The 15,323-nt window shown below is 37.0% G+C and overlaps 1 protein-coding gene across 1 annotated transcript in view; it reads right to left on the minus strand.

Annotated features, from left to right (window-relative positions):
• Positions 1-325: 325 nt before the first annotated feature.
• SAAL1 (serum amyloid A like 1) overlaps positions 326-15,323 on the minus strand; it is a 29,107-nt gene continuing 14,109 nt past the window's right edge. The window contains exons 5-13 of the mRNA XM_082747306.1: positions 14,625-14,684; positions 14,378-14,493; positions 13,851-14,031; positions 11,637-11,719; positions 11,360-11,548; positions 6,388-6,581; positions 4,047-4,139; positions 823-3,355; positions 326-613 (exon numbers count right to left, since the gene is read on the minus strand). Of these exons, the coding sequence (XP_082603432.1) occupies positions 3,263-3,355; positions 4,047-4,139; positions 6,388-6,581; positions 11,360-11,548; positions 11,637-11,719; positions 13,851-14,031; positions 14,378-14,493; positions 14,625-14,684 (1,009 nt within the window). The 3' untranslated portion in view covers positions 326-613; positions 823-3,262. The remainder of the gene's footprint in view (positions 614-822; positions 3,356-4,046; positions 4,140-6,387; positions 6,582-11,359; positions 11,549-11,636; positions 11,720-13,850; positions 14,032-14,377; positions 14,494-14,624; positions 14,685-15,323) is intronic.

Here is a 15,323-nt window from a genome sequence, read left to right on the forward strand (position 1 = left end):
GTCCCTCTATGTAGACTGGTGGGGAGGGGCAAAAGGAAAATATGTCATAAGTGTTTGGTCTTAAGTGGTTTAGATACTTCAAAAATCAAACTCTAATTTAATTAGAAATAGAACAACATATTTAACATAATAACCCAAGTTCATTTTGTACATTTCCCCTTCTCTGCAACAAAGTATAGTAAAAGTTTTCATTTCATTTGTACATGTAATTCCAAATTTCATATTTAAGCTCCTGGAGAAAGCACCATTTCAAAATATCACCTGTAATTAATGCAAGTCCTAAATTTGGGGGGTGAATTCATCAGACTGTATAGTATTAAAAAGATTCAGCATTGCTCATCTTTTATTTCTTTAAAAAACTATTATAATTTATAGATTTAGGAAGTTTGCAAACATATCAAAATACGAAAATATACAATACCTTATCATGTTACAAGAGCAATTAGTAACAAGTGACAGGGCAGGTCCAAGGAAGAAATGGGAAACAGAAAATAACCTGGACATTCCAAGCCTTCCCAAATATATTCTTTTTCTCCCTTGGTGACTTACCCACTTGGAGTGGCACTCTTTCCCTCAGACAGCTAGGAGCTTTCTGCTTCCCTTTTAAAATGTGCTATTCCGGGGCGCCTGGGTGGCTCAGTGGTTAAGCCGCTGCCTTCGGCTCAGGTCATGATCCCAGGGTCCTGGGATCGAGCCCCGCATCGGGCTCTCTGCTCAGCAGGGAGCCTGCTTCCTCCTCTCTCTCTCTGCCTGCCTCTCTGCCTACTTACGATCTCTGTCTGTCAAATAAATAAATAAAATCTTAAAAAAAAAAAAATGTGCTATTTCTAAAACAAAAGGCGAAATTCATATGCACTCAAGTAAACATGACTAATAACTTGGGAATATTACTCTTACAGGGTTTTTTGTACCTTTCACCTTAAACTTCAAGATAAAATGGAATTCTTAGTACTAGCTAGCAGGTATCATTGGCAGATCCTCTGAGCTCACCCTACAGGAACTGGTAATTTTATCTTTCAGAAACTAACAACAGGAGAATTGAGCTCCAGCCAGCCTTGACCAGTTTGGGCTCAACCACTAAGCCAACACTTGTGCAGATGGGCCATAAAGTGTCCGAGAGTTACCTCTGCCTCATCATGTTAATATCTCTGCTCCAGAAGGAAGACAAGCTTCCTAACACAACACACAATGCATGTATAGACATATTTTCTAAGTATGTATGTGTGACCTTCTACCCGCCTCTGCTTGCAATGATAAAGGTCTGCCTCTGAATATTCATCTCAAATCCTAAATAAAAAGAGCTCCCTTACCACTCCCTCAAGGATCACAGCTTTGGAAGTTATTCCTAATGTTCTGTTGCAAAGAAAGATTACTTTGTTTGATAGCTCCACCTGGTGTAGCCTCTATCTCTAAGGCACCAAGGAGCAAACTCACATTAGTTCACATACACAGGAAGTGACTTTACCAGTGCCCTTGAGATCTCACGTTAAATACAGTCACATTCAGCCTAGGATAAGGTCAGCACAGAAGACATGAAAACCTATAGCGTTAACCTACTAATCACAGTTAACAGTAAGATTTTAACTTTATATTCATTTCTTTTCAGCAGGAATATTTTCAACAATAAAACTACCTCCAAACTGGAAATTGTGTATCTCTTCTCAGTAATGGTATGTCCTAATGTTTTATCAGCAAAAGTCACTTAAAGAAAAAAGACAAAATGTGAGATAAGACCAAAGCTAGAAAGATTCTGCAATAAACTGAGAAGGGGCTATATACCAGAAGAGGGGTTTAAAAAGATGGCTGTGCTTTTTATGCAAAGGAGGAGGCTGGGAAGCTAGCACAGTAAGAGGATCCAAAGCTCACCTCATCTCATAAATAAAACTATATTAATAGTCACAGCTGCGTAAACAATCCAGAAAACTACCTGAAGACTGGTAAAAAGCTAGCTTTGTTATTCGTAATTCATATTTTCTTAAAAACTCTACTTTCAGTAACTAAATAATGCAAACTGCTTCCCTAAGAATAGGGAATAGCTTCCCTGGCTGTCTTTCTGCACAGATCTTATTTTGAAGCACTATACAAGGATAAAAATGTTATGTGAGGGAAATCACATGAAGCCCAGTTTGCATACAGTCCGAAGTTCTTAAACTCCCCCCATCTTAATTTAAATAACTCCGAACTCACTCAAGCAAAACATTTTCTGAAATCTAACCACTGGAATTATGCTGAAAATAGAGATTTTTGCTAATACACTTTCATCAAAATGTTACATTTCTATCTTCATAGTTACAACATTAAAAAAAAATGAACTGTATAAACTAAAACCTGCTTCTGAGTTAGTTGTTAATGACAATCTAGCACACAATCAACACAATTAAGAATCGCAAAAGGCTAAGATATGCTTGTATACTGTAGCAAAAATCACAGACTATCAAAAAGCCTTTCAGAACTCTTCATGCCTTTCTCTCTTAAAGACCCTAGGGGGGGAAAAAAATAAAAAGACTTTATTTCAAATAGCTGCAGTTAGGGATGGCCATCAACACAGTTCCGGGCAGGGAGGAATGTCCTTTACAAATATGAAGGTAAGGACTTCGAAGGACAAAGTACCTTTACCTCTTTCTCCTTTTTCCTGCCTGAATGTGGATGGAAGATCCAAAGATGTTAAAGTCCCCTTAACCAAAAAATATGAACACAAAGGTCTACACACAGACTACATGGGGAGGTAAAAGGGATCAGGATCCCTGAGTCAACAAATTTGGTCTAGACTGCTCACCACTGGATTTCTTATTGCATCAGATACAAAAAAGCTATCAGATTAAGCTCTTAGAGTAGGGTTTTCTATTTGTGCAGCTGAATGCACTTGCAGGGGAGACAAACAGAAAATTCTCACATAAAAATCAAATTAAAAGGTATGAAGAAAATCCTTACCAAGTCCTCAACCTAAAAAGAACCTCAATGATAAGCTTGTATTTGTTTTTTTTTTAACCTAAAGAAGACAACTAACACAAAACCATACCTCCCCCCACCACCGCCCCACCAAAAAATGCATATGGGGTGGTGTATTTGACAGCAGAGGAAAACTCCAGATTCTAATGCCGAATTAAGTGAGAGAAGACTGGGGCAGAGAGAAGGGTATGGGTGTAATACCAGACAATGAGGGTCCAACAGGCTTCACCTAACATCTCCTACATGTCAATTTCAACTGTCAGTGCCAAAAGTTAAGTTCATTTATTGGGCAGAGGAAACTCCAAATCAGTGTTTAAGTCTGAGCCTTCAAACTTGGGAAGCTTTTCTCCAGGTTATCAGCAAGAGTTTTATCAACTTCATGTAGAATTTTGAGAAAGTCTTCTATCTGTGAGTCAAACAAAAGAGCCAAATAAATACAAGTAGAAGAAAATGTGGTTTTAAAATACCAGCTGTTGACTATATGTTCTACCTATGGTCTCTAAAGAGTCCAGAGGAAAAGAAATGTGACAGATCCCCAGATGACAATAATACGGATTCCCAGGTAGTCCCCTGAAACATCAAAGTGACTAGCCCTTACCATTTAATTTTATCTTGAACTACGATTTATACCCCCACTGCTTCCCCTTTAGCGTCCATTACTGAGTTTTATTACCCTACTCCTTGTTGACATGGCTTCTCATTCCCACATTCCATACTTCATTTTCATACTTCAAAAGTTCCTATTTTAAAACTGTCTCTAATGGTAGCAAATGTAATGGAATCTGATGAACCACAAAAACCTACTGTTCATTCTTACCCAAGAATCTTATCTTTGCTTAATGTATATGTGATGTACTTTATAACAGTAAGATGGCCACTAAATTCAGTGTTGACTCCTTTCTCTTAAATTAAAATCACTCACTACTCAGGCTACTCTCATGAATTACCCCGCAGTCATCTATCTGAGCAAGGCACTAAGTCATGTGAATTGTACGCACGATCTTTCTTGACAATGGCCTCAGAGAGCAAGCACTTACATAAAAACAATACAGTAATCCTCTAATACTCAGCCACCCTATACATTTACTCATACTTACCACTGGACTATAAAAAGGAAGAAGGTTTTGAAATGCACAGGAACACTTCTCTTTGCTTAACTGGCCCTCCTTTAGTCCCTGAGCCACAGTCTCCTAAAACAAGCAAAGATTTAATGTTAAAAAAGGAAAATTTCTGAAGCTTTATCTGAATAATAAATACAAATCAATATATGCAACTCCCTACTGATCCTACGGGCATTTCAAATCCTCAAGCTGAGCCCAACATCATTCCTCATTATGTAACCCAAACACTGTTCCACTGTATTCCTTATTTTAGGAAAAGCCACTGCCACCCACCCACCCACCCGGCTACACAAAGCAATAATCTAAGATACAGCCAAAATTTTTCCTCCTCCTCTGCTGCTGCTGACCCCTCCTCCTAAGAGTTTAATTCTACTCTATTAAATCTCTCTCATCCCACCCTCTTCTTTCCACCAACCCTTCTGATGTTTAGGGTCTTATTATTTTTCAGATCACTCTTGAAGATTACCACCCATGAGAGCCTGCTGGTTGGTCTGCAGGCCTCCAGCCTCAACTTTAATCCTCTCTCATGCTTTTGGAGTAATCTTGCTAAACAGATCATCTCACTTGATCCTTAAAACAAAAACCTTCAGTAGCTCCTCAGTCCTCAAGATTAAATCCATATTCCATTAGTATGGCACATAAGAATTTTACATATCCCTGGTTTATTCTCAGTCCACCTTCTTTCTATATTCCTGTCACTTAAAAATAAACATCCCTCCAAAACCAAAAAGCATTAACAAAGGTCACTGCAAAAAATGTGAAAAATACTTGCAATGAATATGCAAAAGATATTATTATTGCCCAAGAGTTCATGTAAATAATCAAAATAGATAAATTTATAAACTAGGAAACACAGATAATATACAACTATATGGGGGGGTGCCCGGATGGCTCAGTGTATTAAGTGACTGTATTCAGCCCAGGTCATGATCCCAGGGTCCTAGGATTGAGCCCTATGTTGGGCTTCCTGCTCAGCAGGGAGTCTGCTTCTCCCTCTCACTCTGCCCTTCCATCCACCCCTCAACCCTGGCTCAAGCTCTCTCTCTCTCAAATAAATAAATAAAATCTAAAAGAAAAAAAAAATATATATAGGGGAAGATGTTCAACCTCACTAATAAAAAATACAAATCAAAATAAGGCACAATTTCTCACCTACTGAACTTTACATGATATAAAAATTGTAATACCTAATAGTAAGAATCTTGTAAAGCCAACATTTTCACATAAATACATTTGGGCAATATGCAGCTATTAAGCCTCAGCCATCTTCACTTGTACAATAGCAAGCCCAGGAATCTAACTTCCAAAAATATATACTCAAGTAATAACCTCTCTCTAGAAAAAGCAGAATAGTTGACCAAAAAACCAAATTAACAGAATAACAGAAACTTCTTTCAGGAAATATTCTTCTTAAAAAAATGCAATGAATGTGCATGTATTCTTCAAAGTTATATTGAAATTTTTTTCTAAAACATATGGATAGAAAGCATGCTCAAAGGAAGAATATGCTAACAATCCTGAGCAAACTCAGGAAGAACAGCCCTTAAAACAAGTCTCAGTAAGTTATGAAAACCAATTTTTTTTTTTTTTTTACAAATTGGGTATTAAACAAACTGACTTTCAATGAAAGGTCTTTCAGTAAATTTAGACTCTGGAAAAGGGCTTGTAACAACGTTTTGTGAAAAGAGCAGCCTATAAAATTCTATATACTGGATTTTAAGTATGTGAAAAACATATACAAACATACCAAACCATATCAGTTGCCACATTAAGATTATCAAGTTAGAGTGATAACTTTTTTCTTTCTCTATTTCACCCAATTTGTGTAATATTCGAGCAAGAAAGCATAGGCAGGGGGAGCAGCAGAGGGAGAGGGGAAGCAGACTCCTGCTGAGCAGGGATCCTGATGCAGGGCTCCATCCCAGGACCTGGAGATCATGACCTGAGCTGAAGGCAGACACTTAACTGACTGAGCCACCCAGTTGCCCCATTATACTACCTTTTTTTTTTTTTTTAAGATTTTATTTATTTATTTGACAGGCAGAGATCACAAGGAGGCAAAGGGGCAGGCAGAGAGAGAGAGAGAGGGAAGCAGGCTCCCCGCTGAGCAGAGAACCCGATGCGGGACTCGATCCCAGGACCCTGAGACCATGACCTGAGCCGAAGGCAGCGGCTTAACCCACTGAGCCACCCAGGCGCCCCATGCCCCATTATACTACTTTTATGTTAAAAAAATTATACAGTGATAGTAAAGTTTGGAGCATTAAGCAATCCATACTTTCTTTTGCTGAAGAAACCATCAATACTTCTTTCTTACCTTTGTTAAAACCTGAAAAATATTAGAAAGAAATTCACATGAAATATCCTTTAAGATTTTCAAGTGGAAATCATCTTGGGTTAAATCAGACTTTTTTGTTTCTTCAGTGTTAGAATCTACTGAGTTCTCTGGTTTCTTCTGACAATGTTCCATGTTTTGTAAGACACGAATCAGGCTGTCGATTAGAGGAAGATCTAGTGTACAAACAGATCAAGAAGCACAGAATTAGGGAGACAAACCATAAAAGACTCTTAATCTCACAAAACAAACTGAGGGTTGCCAGCGTGGGAGGGGGGTAGGTAGAGGGTGGTGGGGTTATGGACATTGGGGAGGGTATGTGCTATGGTGAGTGCTGTGAAGTGTGTAAACCTGGTGTTCACAAACCTGTGCCCCTGGGGCTAATAATACATTATACGTTAATTTAAAAAAAATTAAAAATTTAAACAGAAAAAAAAAAGCAGCACAGAATTAACCAGTTAAATTTGGTCTTTCCTCCTTTTGTTGACTGATTGATTCATTCAACAGTACTGAACAACTTATTGGTGGCTAGACAGTTTACTTTAGGTACCAGAGAGATGATGACAAACAAGACCTGAGGCCTTGAGCCTTCAAGAGGCTCCCATTTTCATACTCTCAAATAAACTAATGAATAGAACAGATCATCTCAGCTTTGGCTGAGTTCTACCTATGAAGGAAATTAAAGGGGAATATAATAAAGCCGCCAGTCAGGGAAGCTCTCTGAGGTGCGAACTACAGGAGAGGCATCAATGCCAAGAGCCCAGGAAAACGTTTTAAGCAGAGAGAAGTTAAATGCAAAAATTCCAAAAAGGAAATGGCCTGAGGAACAAAAAAAGCCACTGTGGTTCAAGCCAAGGGAAGCAAGGGAGAAGGAGGGCACGAGACAAGTTTAGACAGCTGAGCAAGAGTCCCATCATGCACAGTGAGAAAAGCCACAGTGAGAAAAGGATTTGAATTTTAAACTTTTTGTCATCGAGATCTTAAAGCTTTTAAATTGTGTATTTCTTTAAGTTAAAGTTAAATTTCAAAAACAGTATGATTTCTTAAAAGACTGAATAATCATTTTAATTAGCCTCTAATAAAAACTGAACATAAAAAATAAAACTAAAGCTCAACCTCAAAATATATGTTACAGCATGAACACGTTGAATCTCACTTTGATCCAACTACTGATTCTAACCCAACCATTTGTGCATCACAATTACAAATCCAGGAAACAAAATTTTCTGTAGCACTGAACTCAGTATATTGATTTTAAACAATCTAACTTCACTTCCAGATTTACGTCATTTATAGAACATGAAAGTGACATTTTTTTTATAATTAAAGAAATCAAAAAACTAGGGAAATCTTGTCCCTTATTTCTCAACTCAATGTCACCTCTTCAAAGCACCCATCCTGTAGGGTTGCTTTACTACAGTCCCCTAGCATTTATTCCTACTCTCTTCCTTGTGTTGTCACTAACTCTTGACTCTAACTCTCAGTTCTTTACTCCCTGATGTCCTTGTAAGTCACATCAATCTACACTATACCATTCTTCTTTCTCACCCCCAGCCTGAACTCTGCAAAGCCCTTATTCAAAGCTTAGGGCAGGATGATGGGTGACAGCTATTTAGTGGCTTCGAGTTCAAAGAGCGTCTTTTCACTCTCTCCCCAATCATAAAAATCATACATAAAGTTTCAGGGAGTTGAGGAGGGGGAGATAAAATACACCTAGTCCCATAACATCAAGAAAGATATGTTCCTAATATTGCAAATAAAAACTCATGATTTTCAACAGAAAACATATATATATAAGGAGATAAGAAAGACCATCCACCAAGGGGGAGGAGGGGAGAATATAAGCAACAAAAAACAAATGCCAGCTTAGATCAAATTAGGAGACAGCAGAAACCTCAAAGACAAGGTAAGCGGAAATCGTGTCAAAGTAGTGTCAATCAAGCAGAAGGTGCAGAAGAAAGTGACCAAAGGTTGCCCAAGGCTGTGAAACAGCCAGAAAAGTCCATTTTTTTAAGGTACAGCACATACTCTGAGGTACAAATCCAGAATCCCCTGTATGCAAGAGCAGGAATGGAATGTGCAAGATAGCAGCCGGAGCTCCCCTGGGGGTTCTACCTCTGGGGGTTCTAAGAAAAAGAGGAAGAGGGGGTAAATGAGTAATCCCAGAGACAAGCCATATTTACAGGAAGCAAATGGCAATGGGAAAGTTAAGACTTAACCATAGCCATCTGTCACCTGGTAAAAAGAGCAGAAAAACTCACAGACCCAACTCCTATTAGCCTAGACGACAGCTTTAGCTGCTTTCCTATGTGAACTCCCTGCAAATGGCTAGTCCAGGAAAAACAAGTCATTCAAAGATGAGTCAGCAAAAGGAAACCAATATAGGAGCAACACAAAGACATTTTAAAGAAAAAAGAAAAGGGACAAGAAAAAAAAAGATGAAGAATACCAAAAGAGGCTGTCATGGAAGCTTACACTTAAGATAATATTTAGCTGTAAGTTTTAAAACAACATGTAATCAAGCACCAAGCAGACATAGAAGAGCTCAGACTAAGAAATGAACAAAAGGAGAGGACACCTCAGCTGGCAGAACTCAAGGAAGAGGTTAACAGAAAAATTCAAGCCACCACTGAAATGAAGGCAAAGCTGGCAGGGGAGCACAAAGGAGGGAAGACATTGCTCAAAACACAGAAAGGCACAAGGATGTCAGAAAGACAGAGGGGCAAAACAAAGGGAATGAGAATAAAGAGTGCTTTGTTTTGTTTTTTGGTGAAGAAAATTAAAATTATGAAAGACTAGAAAAGAGATCCTACACAAAATTACTGCTTTCGAAGAAAAAACTTAAAAAGATATTTTAAAATATAATTCAGGAATGCCATCCCTGAGACTTGAATTTGTTATTTGAAAGTACCAGAAAAAACTGATAAGGAATTGTTAACAGTGAGATACATTTTCTGATATTAGATTTTAATGATTTTTTTTAATTTTTATTTTTTTTAAATATTTTATTTTTTTTTATTTTTTTTTTTTAAGATTTTATTTATTTATTTGACAGAGAGAGATCACAAGTAGGCAGAGAGGCAGGCAGAGAGAGAGAGAGGAGGAAGCAGGCTCCCTGCTGAGCAGAGAGCCCGATGTGGGACTCGATCCCAGGACCCTGAGATCATGACCTGAGCCGAAGGCAGTGGCTTAACCCACTGAGCCACCCAGGCGCCCAATATTTTATTTTTTTGACAGAGATCACAAGTAGGCAGAGAGGCAGGCAGAGAGGAAGAAGCAGGCTCCCCGCTAAGCAGAGAGCCCGATGAGGGGCTCGATCCCAGAACCCTGGTATCATGACCTGAGCCGAAGGCAGAGGCTTTAACCCAGTGAGCCACCCAGGCGTCCCGAGATTTCCATGATATTTTAATGATTTTTTTAAAGACTGGAGAGTAGTTATAATTCTATTTTTGGAGCAGTCATAATTATAAAGGTAACCATTAGACCAAAAATATTCACCTTCCTAAATGTTAGATCTACATACACAAACCATATATTGGTTTATTTAAATGTAAATATACAAAATGGTGCTCCTAAACATTCATTTTTTTTTCAGTTTTCAGGTTTTTTTATTAAAAACTTAATAAAATAAGAATAGATTAATTTCTCCTTAAATGGTAAAATGTAAATAGTAGTATCATGACTAATGGTTAAATATTAGAATCATTTCCAGTAAAGTCAGGAAAAAGGTAAGGATATTCTTCTACTACCAGAGGCACAAGGCTACCTACTAAGTAAGAGAAAAAATCAGAGGCAGAAAAATGATATCTAACTTAAGAAAAGACAAAAAGATGTCTAACTTAAATCCAAAGCAGTATCAGAGAAAACCCACAATTATCACAGAAACAACTATTAAAAATATTAAGAGAACTCAGTAAGGTTACTATGGGATGCAAAATTAATATACAGAAATCAATAACCGTCATATATTCCAACAACAATAATTAATGGAAAAAAAGATGTCAAAGACATTAGCAACCCAAAAGATATAATAACTAGGAATAGGCCTAATAGAGATATGCAAGGTCTTTATGAAGAAAATTATAAAATGGTACTAAGAACATAAAATAAGACTTGAACAAATGGAAAAACATGTTCTTAAACACTATAAATTGAACATGATCATAATAAAAATATCAGGAAGATTTTTGTTTTCATAACCTGTTAATCAAATTCAGCGTTAAATAAAAATAATAGTCAAAAACATTCTGAAAAATTAGGATGAAAGGGGACTATCCTTACTCAACATTAAAATATTTAAAAACTATGGCTATTTATTGCTCATGAGTAGAGCAATAAAAGGGAATAAAATATATAGGGAAACTCAGGACATAGGAAACTCAGAACATAATAAACTTCAAATCAGTATAGATAAACTGGTTTATTCACAAACTGATGCTAATAAGACAACTGAGTAGCCATCTGGAAAAAAGGCTGAAACCATACTTCACATGTCACACCTGAATAAATTCTAGATGGATTCTATATTTAATTTTAGTCATTAAAAAAAAAATCTGTGAAAGACACAATAAATTCTAGATAGATTCTATATTTAATTGTAGTCATTTAAAAAAAATCATTCTGTGAAAGACATTGTTTATATAGGAAAATATTCAAGTTATACTTCTAAATGAGAAAAGTTGCCTAAAAAGCAGGACTTAAAGATATATATGCGTATGAGTATACAGTAATGATCTCCGGATAGTGGATTTACAAGTGCTATGGGTCCTTTTATAAACTTTGCAATTTTTTTGTATTAAGCATGTAATATTTTTATAATCAGGGGAATAAAAGCACTAAGAAAGAAACCAACCAACCAACCAACCAACCATATGAACAATAATCATAAGCCTGGGCTTTAAAATCTGACAGAGTAAGAACAGAACTTACTTTAGTGAACTAAAATGGTACTTGCCTTCTTCTATCTTTAGATACTCTTGTTCAGCCCGTGACGCGTAGATAGCAGACAACACTGAATAAACAGAAGCTAGCACTGTTTTCTGTTCTTGAAGTATGATGGGTGGATCATCAGACTGGCAAAATTCATGGCAGACCAGGTCAAAAAGTAAATTCCAAGTGTCTTTTCCAGTATCAGGACACTGTACTTAATAAAAACGATAAAGCAAATAGTATTCTAACAAGAGCAAACAATTCAAAGAGTAACTCCAGTAGTTCCCCATAAAACACCTTACCAATTGCTTGAATTCCATCGTCCACTGTGGTAAGCAGTTGTAAGATATGCATGTAAACATCAAGCCCTTCTGGATTTTCAGAACTACATACAAAAAGCAAAAGCACTGAATCAACAACTCTATGGGACGCAATCATTCACTGATTCAACAAATACCACTCTGTACTAGTCACTGCCCCAGGTGCTGAGGATCAATCAGGGAACAGCAAAGTTTCAGTGCTCACTGCAGCTTACATTTCCATGATGGGATGTGGGGGGGTGTGGGGAACAGTCAAAACATAAGGAAATATTTTGGAATATAATCAACACACAAGAATGAGAAGTAAAGTTTTTTGGCCCCATCCCACAAAAACAACAATGATACTTCCTCATTCTGGCATACTGGAATAATCAAGATGAAAAACAACTAAAACATTTATATGAAGAATGAAAAGCCCACTGCTGCAAGCACCAACAGTAATGACATTCTCAAAACTCCATAACTCCCCTAGCTCCCTCGCTAAGAATACTAAAACGATGTTAAGCATAATTTTTGTGATCAACAGCTTGGATTCCTAGAAATCCACAATCTTAGTTCCTCAAAATGTTAAGTAAAAAACAGTGAACGATAAAAAAGATAGTTCAGCAAATACTTTATAAACTACTATTTTCAGGCACTATGTTAGCAGCTGGGAAAACAGATGTATAAAACACTGTTTCTATCTTCATAAAGTTTATAATCTAAAGTAAAGAAGAGAGGGGCGCCTGGGTGATTCAATGGGTTAAGCCTCTGCTTTTGATTCAGGTCATGATCTCAGGGTCCTGCGATCAAGTCCCAAATCAGGCTCTCTGCTCGGCAGGGAGCCTGCTTCCTACCCCCCTCTCTCTGCTTGCCTTTCTGCCTACTTGTGATCTCTCTCTGTCAAATAAATAAATACAATCTTTTAAAAAAAAAGAGAGAGAGAGCTTCTTTCAAAAAAAAAAATAGAGAATTAATGGGCAATTATGATAAAGTGATATGAATATAATACTAAGAGAAGTCCAAGGTGCTAGAGGACCACAGAGCAAGCAGACTTAATTGTCTGGAGAGTAAGGAAGGGTATCCTAAGACAAATGACGTTCAGGCATAGAGCTGCAGTAGAAGTGTCTGAGGTAAATGAGACATGATATGCAAAGGCGTGGAGGTGAAAGAGCTCCATTTCATTGATGAAAGAAATTTCACATGATTAAAACACGTAACACAATAAGGATGAAGAACACTACATCCTTGTGAGCCATGCTTTAAAAAGAAAATCTGGACCTCATCCTAAGGAAGGCCATGTCTGAAGCATGAAAAGTGAAATGATGAGCATGTGCTTTGGAAAGATGGCTCTACAGTCTGGGCTTGGAAGGAGCAGCCCTGATGTAGGGAACTCAGGTGAGGAAATGCTGCAGGTGTCTAGATGAGAGACAGTGACGGGGTGATGGCATGGAGAGGATCCTATAAAAGTCAGGAACAAGTTTTGGGAGGTTGACTGGCCAGGAAAAAGAATAGGATAGGGAAGAAAAGTCAGTAATGACTTCCACATCCTCTGAATGGGATAATGATTGCATCATTCACTGAGAATAAGAACAGTGAAAAAGGTTTTGAGGAAAGATCATAAGTTTAATCCTAACTTGGATAAAGGACATAAAATTCACAGACTTTCCTATGCATTATTAAGCACAAAAAATAAACAACTGACCATTAAGCAGTTCAATTCACAAGTTAATTTTCTAGTGACTAGCAAGAAAGTTTCAATGATCTACATATAACACCTAGTAATCACTCTTGGCAAGACATCAGAGCCCAAAACTCGATCACTATCCAAGACTGGCATACATACATAAAACAAGAAAACAAATGATGTCTGACAATAACTAAAAAAGCTTAATGTCTGATGGAAAACAAAACCTAAGAAAATTTTTTCTCTTTGACTTAAATTACACAAAATTGCAGAAAATTTTAAGACTGTAACCATAATTAATGCTGGAAAATAGCCTATAGCCAAGTAGTGTTATAATAGGTACTTTATAACCATTTGGATTTTTTAAAACAGCAGACACACTGTCATCACAAATGTTAGTAGTAAATCCAACCTGACAAAGACTAATGGGATGTTATTCATCCTGCTGAAAAGAAACTAAAACCTACATCTAAGGGTATTTCTAGCAATTGGATTTTCCCCGACCATTTTGCACAAAAGCACTCACTTACCGTACTTGTTTCGCAGCTTCAAGTACACATGGCACAATCTTAAACACTGGCTGCTCTTCAGAATCTTCCTGGGGAGGGTCCAGAGGCTGAACAGCCCCATTTTTAATCCATTCTAACATTAGCTTCTCATCCAAATCAAAAAGCTTGTCTACAACCTCCCCGACTTTGACCAGCAAGTCAACTGCAGACAATAAAATCGATATTGAAATGAGAAACAAAATTTTAAGAGCAGTAAGTTTAGTCAAAATTCCTAAAGCTATTCCAAGAAAACCAAATCTTGCCAAAGCATTACTTATTCAGAGGGCAATTTATTCACCTCCTTTGTCTAAATGTGCTTGTCTTCCTTCATTTTTAAATGAGGACTTGTCAGTATCCTGGCAGCTTAAGAAGCAATTTTATGTCTTGAATCGAAATACTTTCTCACCTTAGCCTTAACACTTCTTTTACGCAACCTCCAGAAACAGTTACATGGCTTCCTAACAATTAAATATAACCAAAAATTGTTCCTAGATTACACGGTGACTTACCATTTGTTGAACTTGACATAATGAAACAAATGCTATCATAAATAGCTGGATATTCCCGGATTCTTTCAACCCAGACACTGGCCACTTCTGTCTGGGAAAGACAAGTAAGCAACAACCTACAAGATAAACATGAGCGTAGTATCTATGTTTGAAAAACAGTAAAGGAAATTCAAGAATGAAGAATTAACTCTATTGTCCTAGATTCCTGTATGAGTGACTATACAGAATCCATAGCAAGAAAGCATACCGGCTTGTTTCCAGAAGAGTAGGAGGGTCTGAATCATACAAACAGTGCAGTAACACCTGTCTATAAAAACAAAATAAGTTAACCCAATATGGATCTCTTCTCTCGTTTCAAATGTCTAGGTAATTTAATTCTCTCAACTTTTCATTTCGAATTAAAGTATATATATATAAGAAAGCTTATAGATATAAATTTATACTTAATGGCTAATTATCAAGCAAACACATATTTACAAAAAACAGAACAGTACTACATCTCCATAGCCTTTGTGTGTCCCTTCCAAATCACAATTCTTTTTCCCACCTAGAAATGACTACTACCTGAAATTTTCCAGCAATTATATATTTGCTTTACTCCATAGTTTTATTATTCAATATATTTTGGCTTTGAATTTTATGTGAAAATTTTATGTGAAAAAATTATACTGTACGTGCTCCTTGTAGTCTTAGTTCTTTTGCTCAACACCATGTCTTTAAGATCTACCCATGTTTTCCCACAGTGATCATTCTTTGATTCATTGCGACAGACATTCCATCATATGAATATAAGACAATTTATTTTTCCAGCCTACTGTTGATGGATCTATGGGTTGATTCTAACTGGAGCCATAACAAGGAATGCTCCTCTAATACATTTTGGCTGATATACATATGCACAGTTTATCTTACCATATACATATGAGTGGAACAGTTTGATCACAGC

The sequence above is a fragment of the Mustela nivalis genome (assembly GCF_964662115.1).
Source record: "Mustela nivalis genome assembly, chromosome: 9".
Classification (NCBI taxonomy): Eukaryota; Metazoa; Chordata; class Mammalia; order Carnivora; family Mustelidae; genus Mustela; species Mustela nivalis.